This window comes from Castanea sativa, chromosome 6 (assembly GCF_040712315.1).
Source record: "Castanea sativa cultivar Marrone di Chiusa Pesio chromosome 6, ASM4071231v1".
Lineage (NCBI taxonomy): Eukaryota > Viridiplantae > Streptophyta > Magnoliopsida > Fagales > Fagaceae > Castanea > Castanea sativa.
Window position 1 is genome coordinate 3967106 of NC_134018.1, and position 10621 is coordinate 3977726.

A 10621-nucleotide genomic window follows, 5' to 3' on the forward strand; every position below is an offset into this window, starting at 1 on the left:
GTTGGGAGGGGAATTTGAGATAGATTAATACTAAATTTTAAGGAAAGAAATTATATATTTAGCAGAAGGAAAAAGAAAAAAAAGAGATGCTAAATTACAAATTACAAATTACGCATTTTAACTTTGCCTAAAATTTAACTCAGTCTTCTAACTTTTAACTTTGTTCAATTTAGTCCTCCTGTTAATCCCTGTTAAAATTGCGTCATTAACCTTTAATTTGTTTGATACATAAGTAACAAAACTACATTATTTTAGGGATCTTTAACACCTCAATTTTGTTGAAAACTAACAAAATGACTGAATTGAATATAATTAAAAATTAGAAAGGGTTCAATTTATTAATTAGTGTCCTTACGATATTTATTAATAAACTATTTTAGAAAAGTTTTTATACTAATTTTATAGGAAAAAAAAACTTTTTTTTTTAATCTTTTTATAAATTTTTTTAAAAAATATTTCCAATAAATTTTCCAAAAAAGAAAAAAAAAAAAAAAGTATGGTGAAACGACGACGTTTAGTTTAAAACCCACCCAGCAATCTTTCTTCTTCTACCTCCTCTAAACCCCAAAATCCAAAACCAAAAAACAAAACAAAAACAAAACAAACAGTATGCTCACACAGACGCAGTCACACCACAACAATGAAGAAGCTCTATCCCATTACCCTCTCACGTGCGCTCTCACGTGCCCTATCATCTTCTTCATCATCAGCCTCAGCACAATCGACTGCGTTTCCTCTGAAGCACGTGACGAAGGGGAACTTCGAGTCGGCTCTGGCGGAGCTCCGGCGCCACGTGGCAGCGGCGGACTTCGTCGCCATCGACTTGGAGATGAGCGGCGTCACCAGCGCCCCCTGGCGCGAGTCCTTCGAGTTCGATCGCTCCGACGTTCGCTACCTCAAGGTTAAGGACTCCGCCGAGAAGTTCGCCGTCGTTCAGTTCGGCGTCTGTCCCTTTCGCTGGGACTCTTCCAAGCTCTCCTTCATCGCTCACCCGTATGTCTGTCACCTCTTACCATTCCCTCACATTTTTCTCTCTCTCTTTCCACGCTCTGTTTGGTTGCTCAGAATTTCTTTGTTTTCATTATTTAGTGATTTAATGATATTTGCAGTGTTGTGCTCTGTTTGGTTGCTCTGGATTTCTTTATTTATATAAAAAAAAGTGCTTTTTTGGTATTTAGGTTCAGACAATGTAGGGGATTTTATGGTTTGAGATGTTAAGGGTTCGTTTGGTAAATACGTGCGGGTGAAAAAGTACGTAGAAATACGAGTAATATTGTTTAAAAATTGAAAAATGTTGTTAGAACTACCCTACCAAACGTCCCCTAAGTTATATGCTCTGATTACTTGCTTACATTTTTTCGCTATTGGAAAATTTGCTCACTTTGGCTGTTCAATTGGGGTTAGAGAGAGAGAGCGATTTGCAGTGTGTATTCTAATCTATGAAATTTTGTAATGAATACCCTAATTTGATATTAACTGTAATGTTGAACCACCATCCAAATTTTGTATCTGAGTTAACGGATTAATCTCATCATATCAGGATATAGTTTAGGATGATGCACATTGGAAATGCCCCCATCAAATGCTTCGGGTGTTTTTGCTTTCAATTCTTTGCCTGATATGCTTGATTTTTCTACTTTCATTGTTACGTTGTTTTTACAACTGCCTGTGTGCCTTTTCCTCTGTATTCTAAGTAAGTTGTATACTTAGAATAATCTTGAATCAGGGTGTTACTGCCAAATTTTATAATTTGGGATTCGCATTGCAAATACCGTATAGTTTTTAGTTGACAGCTGTAATTATTCCACTTTACTGGCTCCAGGGAAAAATAGAAGTCAAATGGTCTGAAGTTATTCTCACATTGATAAATTTGACGATTATCATGTGCTTTGACAGGCACAATTTCTATGTCTTTCCACGTCAAGAGGTTCAGATTGATGGCCCCTCTTACGAGTTTCTCTGGCAGACAACATCAATTGAATTCTTAGCCAAATATCAGTTTGATTTCAATGCCTGCATACGAGAAGGTAGTTTATCTTGCTTTTGTTTTGGCTTGGATTGTATTGGACCTTTAGCTAACTATTACGATTTTGTAGTTATTGCACATGGTTTTCTGGTTTACCTGTGAAAGTTGTAATGTATAGAATTTGTGTTTGAATGGGCATCTAGTGCCTTAAATTAAATACAATAACGCCCAGGATATCTTATATATAAAATTATGAAAAGGTAGAACAGAAAGTTAGTGGGATTTCAGGGTGGGCAACTGGTAATGCTCTCCCCTGCTGCCAGTAGATTGAACATTCAAGATTTGAATGCATAAAGCCAAAAATGTTTCCAATTTGTTGCATTGGTTATTAAGATCTGTCAATTAAGGAGGTAGTAAAAAATGACATGTCAATAGAGAGTATGACTTTGGATTGAACAGAATGGCGGAAAAAAATACATGTGGCCAACCCTGACTAATATGTTTAAGATCCATAGCCAACCCCAAAAAACTCAAGACTAAGGTTTGGTTGTTGTTGTTGTTATAGTATTGATTATTAAGATCTAAGATGAGAAAACTGCAGGGATAAGCGGGGCTGCTGCCCCTGTGTAGAGGAGGGTGAGGGGGGGGGGGCGGCGCGTGCAGTACCTAGAATGCTGGAAAAGCTATTTTATTTAATTGATTATTTTGCCATACAAATTAGACACGTGTTTCCACCATGTCATTCATCATGCTATTTATGATCTTTCAGTTTGAGAATTTAAATCTTGGATAATCTCAGGAATATCTTATTTATCCAGAGGACAAGAAAAGGAAGCATTAAGACGTTTGAGTATTGCATACGAAGATGAGTTATCAGATACATGGTGCAACATGAAAGAAGTCAAAGACATTCCAATAAACCGCATGGCTGATGTTCTGTTTGCTGAACGAATCAAGAATAGGTTCAGTGAATGGCGCGATGGATTATTACAGGATAGAAATGGAGGGTCCCAACTTCAGTGGAACTCAAATGACTCAAAGCAACAATTTCAAACTGTTTTCTTTAAAATGCGTCCAGCTCTTAATCTGACCAGCTTTACTTCTCATCAGTTTAGGTTAATTCAATTGGTAATGTATTGCATTCACAATTTTATCTTCTAATTTAAGTTTATGACTTGTGATAAAATTCTCTTAGAAATGTAGTTTGGAAAATGATTTTTAGGAATGAGTTTGTGGGATTAAAACTGTGTATCTAACTTAATAATTGAAAAAAAAAAAAAAATCCTTAAGGATTGTTTGGTAATTTCCCAAAGTAAGTCAGACCTTGTCTATCTACTCACCCTCTCTCGTTCAGAGAAAATTATAATTTTATATGCTGGATGTGCACTACAGCTGTATATTACATAAAAAGCAAAGTAACATTTAATTCAGTGTTTCCTTGGCAGACCTAGTTTCTTAGGCTTCTCGCAAGCATAGCTCAAGGTTTTTGTATGTATGTTTTGAGCATTAGGCATTTAGGAAGTGTGACCTGGATTTAGTTATTCACTTCCTTATTATGAAGCATGATGTGTATTGAAACCAATTACATTTAACTGACACTGCCTCAATTTTTCCTCTTTATTTTTTGATATACCTTATAATCATAAGCACTTTTTGGTTGTTAGCTGAAGTTAAAATATGTTACGATCTTAAGTCTAAAAGCTGTCGTCAACTCCAGTCTTCATAAAACATTTTGAGAAATTCAACACACACACACACACACACACATATATATTAGATTCTACTGTGCTCTGTCTAAGCTACTATGAAATATTAATAACTTATGTACAAGACTTTAAGTTCTTAACTCAATTTCAATTCTAAGTTTTTCTGCTATGCAAGATAGGAAGGTGAATTTGGATGACTGATGGTTCAACAGGATTGCAAGTTGGTGGTTATGTTTCCCTCGTCTGTCTAACACATCCTTTTGTCTTATGCAGTATTCATTGTTAAATGTTAATCCACCAGGATTAGGATGCATATTGGTTCTATATGGTTATAGCCTAATAAGATCTACTAACGCATTTATTGACTTATCAAGTGTCTGCCTTCTAGAACTTCATAGCCCTCTTTCTAATCTCCAAGTCTTTGTTTAGTCTGCAATCTATATCTAACATGTTTGAATTCATTCATTTATTTTCTTTATTGTAGAGAATAAGATGCTTCTTTTCTCGTACAATGGCCTTATCTAGCTGAATATAATATTGAAAATATGCAGGTCATTAACAAGCACTTCAAAGATCTTTCTTATGTTCGTGTGAATGGTGATGATTTATGTTCACAACAACTAGTAGTGTATACAGAATCGAAGGATGAAAAGGTTTTGCTTATGGTAAGATAAATTTTTATATGTCCTTGATGTAAAATCTATTTGATGTGCACATACATATGAGAGTTATTTTCCAAATGTTCGGAAGTTGGTTAAATGTTCGGAAGTGATGTGCACATACATAATTTTTTTTTTGTTTTGCTTACAACAAGTGGGGGACTGGGGATTCGAACCCAACTGGGCCATGCCACTGAGGCTTTTATCAATTTCTAAAACTGTAATTTGAATTTATTTTTCCCTTCAAGGCAGTCTTAGTGGTTTCAAGTTTTGAGTGATTTCATCTGTACCTCAAAGAAATTAAAATATTCCGTATGCTAATCTTTTGCAGAAAGAGGTGAAAGATGAGAATCGCAGAGTAGCAGAGATGAAAATCCAAGCTGCAATTGGGTTTCGCCATGTTATTGACCTACTGTCATCGGAGCAGAAGTTGATTGTTGGTCACAATTGCTTCCTGGGTAAAATTCTCATTCTGAGTTTCATGAAGAGGTTGTTATCATTATTTAGTATTACTAAGTACTTTCTATCTGTGACACAGATATTGCACATGTATACAGCAAATTCATAGGTCCTCTTCCATCAGCTGCTGAAGAATTTGTCTCCTCTGTTAACAAGTACTTTCCACATATTGTTGACACCAAAATACTTTTGAATGCCAATCATGTACTCCAACAACGGATGAAGAAGTCCAGCACCTCACTATCCTCAGCATTTGCTTTGTTGTGTCCACAAATTTCTGTTAGTGCTAAAAGCACGGGGCTTACTTTTCAGCAATGTGTGCAAGTGGAGGTTCAAGTGGATGATATGAGGTGTGCTTGCCATTCTGCCCATACACTATAGCTTGGTAGTGCTTTCTTCCATTTGGTTTTGCAACTAAGTTATCATTGTAGACTTATACACTAGTGGACCCTCCAAACTTGGTATATATTCAGTCTAATACACAAAATTTCTGCATTATGGGATGTATAGTTGTGCACGTATTGCTTCTGTGTCTTTCGTACATCATAGTTATCTTCAACGCTTAAATATTCAGGCATAAAATGTTTACCATTTTATCTTGGCACAAATTGTTAATGAAGCATAGTGCCTAATGGTCTTTTTCTTGTCCAAGTGGCAGAATTGATAGCTCTAATGAACATGTTTGCAGGTCCTCCAACTGGGACTCTGGAGCCAAGCACGAAGCTGGGTATGATGCTTTTATGACAGGATGTATCTTTGTGCAGGCCTGCAGTTATCTAGGCATTGATTTTAAACTCCATTCGCCCTCTGAAAATTTAGCTCACAATGAAAAGCTCTGTAAGCACGTCAACCATCTATATCTCAGTTGGATTAATGGAGACATCATTGATTTAAGTACTGGTAATAAGGTTGCAGAGTTGTTTGGAACTAATTACTTCAAAAAGAAATACCCAAATATTTTGTTTGAGAACATTGTTTTAATCTGGGGATTCCCATCCAAAATCAAGGCAAGGGAGATAACGGAATCCATCTGTAAAGTCTTCGGCCTGACCTCTGTAACTTCTGTTTACCACTTAGATGAAACTGCAGTGTTTGTTCAGTTCAGCAAGCCAGAATTTGTCTCTGATTTTCTGCTTCTAAAGGAAACTTTAGAGAAAAGTGATGGTCCAATCTCAGTTTTGCACCCTCTTGCAAAACTTTTGGAAGGTGGAAACACTCATGCTGGGAATTATGAAACTTATAAAGAGATTTGCAGCTCACCCATTTCGAAAGTCTTGTTTGCCAATCAGGCAGAGGCAGTTGGTATTAAATGGAAGAGGGAAGCGGTGGAACCCAAGATAGCAGTGGAGAGAAAAGAACATACAAGTTTCTGGGAAGAAAATGCGGTAAACAATTCTACTAAATCTTCTGAAAAGTCAAAGCAAGGGAAGGTACACAACGCAAAAAAAGATATGTTGTGTGGCAATTATGAGATCATAGATTCTTTAAATGCTGCTGAAGTAAATCAAATTAGAACAAATAACTTGTGACTTTGGTCCTAAGCTGCGGAATCTGTTACTTATCTTTATTTTGTAGCATTGCAATTCATTTAAAAAATGCCTTGTAAGCGTTGTATTTTATTAGTGAATTCTGTTTTTGGTTTACAAATGTTAGAATTAGGAATGTAACAAATAGGAACAAAGGAAATGGTATAATGAATTTGCATCAGAATGGCCTTTCATTTCTCTTTATTATACCTTTTGAGCCATGTAATATTTGTGTGAGTTCACAATTTAATAATACGTTAGTTACTTCATTTTATCATCAACTGGCGTGAAAGCCTGAATAAATGCAACTGCGCAGTATTAAGGGTTTGCAAATACTGAGTGAGTTGCATCAACTCAATGGTTCCCTGTTGCTCTGAGACTTGTTAATTAGTAATCGCAACAGGCAAAGTACAATATATTGAATGAAACGTGTAGCAACATAAGCAAATTAAATAATACAATGCTCTATAGGCATTGATCAATCAATTTACGATACCAACAACCATAAAAATAAAAGATTATTAATCCCTAGGACTAGGATTACCTTAACTAATACAATATATCCTATTCTACATGAATACATAGAAAATAAGCAACACACCCCCAAGAATAGTTAAAAAGTATGATGCAAAAGACAGCTTAATGGTAGAATTTAGTGGAGGCCCCCAGTTAAAATCCCAAGCATCATAATCGCCTGAATCAACACCTCCTTTAGGTGAAGGTGCAGAAGTTGGAGACTCAACATCGGATTGCACCATTACGCGGATGACCAGTTTCTGACCAGCTTTGCAGTGATCAGGCTGCCCACTGATGAAGTAGAAAAACCCGTATCGATCAATTCGCAAAACTGTATTTCCATCTTCAAATTTGGAGATTGGGTTGGACACAACACAGTTCTGGTAATCAGTGTAGTTCACTACCAGCACTGAGTCATTCTGGTACTCAAAATCTGTAAGACATTAAAAGTAAATAAGCAGAGTGTTAATTAAGTTTTTATTGCTTTAGATAGAAAATATTTAGCGAGAAAGTCTTTAATCAAGAGAAAGAAGCAAATTTCATAGCAAAGAGATACTATTGCCAAAGCTTCACTAATCACCATTTACATCCTCATCAACAAAAACAACAACCAAGTCTTAGTTCCAAAGTTTAAAAGCATACGGTAAATTATAACACCCTCCAAAACCAAAAACTTATTCAACAACTACATTCCATTAAAGAAAACCATATGATGCTGTGAACTTACAAAGAACGTCTCCAATATGGAACCTATTTTCTGTAGCCCACTTGAAGTAAATATCAGACTCATTTCCAGTGGGTTTGATCCAACCCATCTCGCCACCAACTTGAAACTGAAAAGAAGACACAGGCACAGCAACCAAAGTGACACAAAATGCAGAAAAGAACACGACATTGTTGAAGAGTTTGGTTACAGAAGGAGAAGCCATTGTCAAATGCTAGTGAAGAGTGCTCAGCAAAATGGAACTAATGAAATAGAAAGAGAGTTCAATTCGAGAGTTTTAATGAGAGGGAAAAGAAAGTGGGATATCTGTTAAGTTAGTTATTCCTCACACGTTGGTGTGAAGTGGGGGAGGTGGGCAGTTAAAAACCTAGCAGTAGTAATAGTAGACGACCTGGTACGGGGCACGTGAATGTGTGTCGCACGTTCTTATGATCAATTTGTTGAACGGTTTAGATCTTTTTTCCTTGTGACACCAATTTTATACGTATTAATACCCTTCTTATGAGTTCTAATTAGCTTAACAGGTAACATATAAAAAGTTATTATAAGAGTAAGCGTCATAGGTTGAAATTATATAATAAAAAAAACACATTTTTTTTATAAAAATTTTAAGTTGTGGTTGGAGTAATCTATACTATTATTTAAGGGCTTCCTCTGTTTGTATTCCTCAATTTTGATGCCGAAAATATCGTCAAATTTACTAGTTTGTAAAGCTTAAATAGTAAGATTAGATATGTAAAATTATCAATTTAAAAAGTCTTAAATTTTAGATAAATTTTAAAAAATATTACCTACAAAATAGGAACACTTTTCCTAATCCACTTATTCTAACCCACGTTTCTAATATTATATTTTTAAAAAAAAACCTCACGTTGAGTAAAAAAAAAAAACACAACTAAATAGTAAAATTTTTAATATTTTATTATTAGAAAAAACTTCACGTTCAGTAAAAAAAAAAAAAAAAAACTAATGAAATACCCTTAATTTAATAAACTTATCTTTATCTCTAAATCATAAGAAATGGTTTAAAATCTTAAATTGATAAAAATTGAAAACAAAAAACCTAATGAAAAAAGCCACGTTGTATCAAAAAAATTATCTACCACGTTTCTATTTTGAAAAAAAAAAAAAAAAAAAAAAACCTACATTTTTTAAAAAAAAAACTACCCCGGCCGCCCCTGTTTTTATAAAATTAAAAAAAAAAAAAAAAAAAAAAAAAACCTTTACACGTTTGAATTCCACTCCCACATTTTACTCCTAACAAATTGCTTGAATTCCACTCTCCCATGTTTTACTCCTCAGAAACTGCTTTACTATCAAATTTAAAAAATTTAACTTCTCTTTAACTTCTTTTGCTTATCCAGTTTTTATTTTATTTTATTTAAGTATCATGTTATATCCTCCTTCCTTTTCATCTTCTTCTTCTTCTTCTGGAAATTATAAAAAAAAAAAAAAAAAAAAAAAAAACCCGAATAGAATATTACTACACTGGAATAACAAAAGACTTGATTACTTGACTTCCAAGATTATCCAGATAAGTATATAAGCAAATATTATTCTTTTACTTATCCTGTTTTTTAGTTTTCTATTTCTTACATTCAATTGCTGCTTTAAAATATTGTATTTGTTTTTGCTCTCAACGTGTCTTCTTTTGACTTCCATTCATTGTTATCCAATTTTTAATGCCCCGGGTGGCAACCATTGTCATATAGAATCTAAGGTGAGTAGGTTTGCTTTTTTATTTAAGCTGTAATAAATTTATTTTACAATTTTTTTGAACAAAAATTTAAATGGATTTAATCTCAATTGCAAACCAAGCAAGACCACGTGTGGTGCTGTTAGCAAACCATGGAACCCAATATATAGAGCATTCCTCAAAATCCCATTAATTTTTTGATTTTGTAAGAAAATCAATGGAACTCAATGGATGGTTGTGCCACTCGATCATTCTTTTGCTTGCACAATTTATTTGGTTTTGTTTCGGATTGAACATTTGCATCTTTGGCCTCTACTCTACAACACCATTTTGTGCTTTGTGTGGAGCCCATTGGTCTTACCTTCTTTTTTTTTTTTTTTTTCTTTCTTGCAGATGTTATGTACGTGTGCAAAGAACATGAGAATATTAGCAAGATGGGAGAACAATTGACTGCCCTGGCTTTGGATTAATGAGAAATGTACTTTTTTTTCAAGTAAATATTATGTATTGTAAGTAGCTAACATTTTTTTTACCATTTATTCGTCTTATTGAGAAACTACCTTTTGATTGTGGGCTTAGTAGAGGGCACAAACAAATTTTTGAAATCATTTTGTTTACATTTTACTAACTGAATGGCATATACTGTTTTGTTTGATGATTTTCTTTCTTTCATTTTAGAATTTTTTTTTTCATTTTTTATGTTGCATTATATTCTTGATTTTTTTAATATATTATTCCCTTTTTTTTTTTTCATTTAATAGTGCAAGTTAGCTAGGAGTAATATAGATAATTCTGAGTATATTTTAGTATTATTAAATTTGATTACCCAGACATTTTAGTAGGGAGATCATGAAAAAGAAAAATATAAGGCGGATCAAAATTTTATTAACAAATAAATTTTATGAAGCTTTTTTAAATAAAAAAAAAAATCCAAACAAAATGACTACAAACATATCAAAAGGAAAAACACTTTAAATGGGTTTGTGGGAGATATGTGACAGTATAAGAAACCCACACATATCGTAGGAGAGAGGTTTCATGAAAATCTCTCATAAGATAATTTTCCTCTTTTCTTATTTATTCATTACATATAATCTTACAAAATTTATTAGCAAAAAATAAATAAATAATTAACAAAAAATAGAAAAGTCTTTAAACATAACAGGATAACTGCAAATGTTGTTGTAAAACATTTGGAAGACTTAATAAAAGATGTTGAATCATAATCTTCTTTGTCATACACTATCATATATATATGGTTTATGGATGAAATTTTTAGAAAACATTTTTACTATCCAAACATTGTTTACTTTGTGAGATCTTTATATATTGTGGTCATGACATTGAAAAAAATATAAGTTTCAAATGT

At 33.7% G+C, this 10621-nt stretch overlaps 2 protein-coding genes across 3 annotated transcripts; one reads left to right on the plus strand and one right to left on the minus strand.

Moving 5' to 3' along the window:
• Window positions 1–565: 565 nt before the first annotated feature.
• LOC142638313 (poly(A)-specific ribonuclease PARN) lies at window positions 566–6523 on the plus strand. Of its 2 annotated transcripts, XM_075812330.1 has the most exons (7): window positions 566–993; window positions 1897–2027; window positions 2766–3094; window positions 4224–4337; window positions 4663–4789; window positions 4870–5140; window positions 5479–6523. In XM_075812330.1, the coding sequence occupies exons 1-7, from the start codon at window positions 641–643 to the stop codon at window positions 6317–6319; spliced, it is 2166 nt and encodes a 721-aa protein (XP_075668445.1). In that variant the 5' UTR covers window positions 566–640; the 3' UTR covers window positions 6320–6523. The 2 variants fall into 2 exon arrangements, with proteins under 2 accessions (XP_075668445.1, XP_075668446.1); XM_075812331.1 differs by lacking the exon at window positions 566–993 and having other exon boundaries at window positions 2785–3094.
• A 362-nt stretch (window positions 6524–6885) lies between these two features.
• Window positions 6886–7761, minus strand: LOC142639000 (early nodulin-like protein 6). The gene is made up of 2 exons (XM_075813084.1): window positions 7560–7761; window positions 6886–7265 (listed from the first exon to the last, which is right to left on the minus strand). Exons 1-2 carry the CDS (start codon window positions 7759–7761, stop codon window positions 6886–6888), a joined length of 582 nt encoding a protein of 193 aa, XP_075669199.1.
• Window positions 7762–10621: the final 2860 nt, after the last annotated feature.

Coding starts and splice junctions, on each gene's coding strand:
- LOC142638313 (XM_075812330.1), top strand. CDS start 641: ATGAAGAAGCTCTATCCCATTACCCTCTCACGTGCGCTCTCACGTGCC. Junction 3,095..4,223: donor AGTTTAGGTTAATTCAATTG/GTAATGTATTGC, acceptor GAAAATATGCAG/GTCATTAACAAGCACTTCAA. Junction 4,790..4,869: donor TGGTCACAATTGCTTCCTGG/GTAAAATTCTCA, acceptor TCTGTGACACAG/ATATTGCACATGTATACAGC.
- LOC142639000 (XM_075813084.1), bottom strand. CDS start 7,761: ATGGCTTCTCCTTCTGTAACCAAACTCTTCAACAATGTCGTGTTCTTT. Junction 7,266..7,559: donor CCATATTGGAGACGTTCTTT/GTAAGTTCACAG, acceptor AATGTCTTACAG/ATTTTGAGTACCAGAATGAC.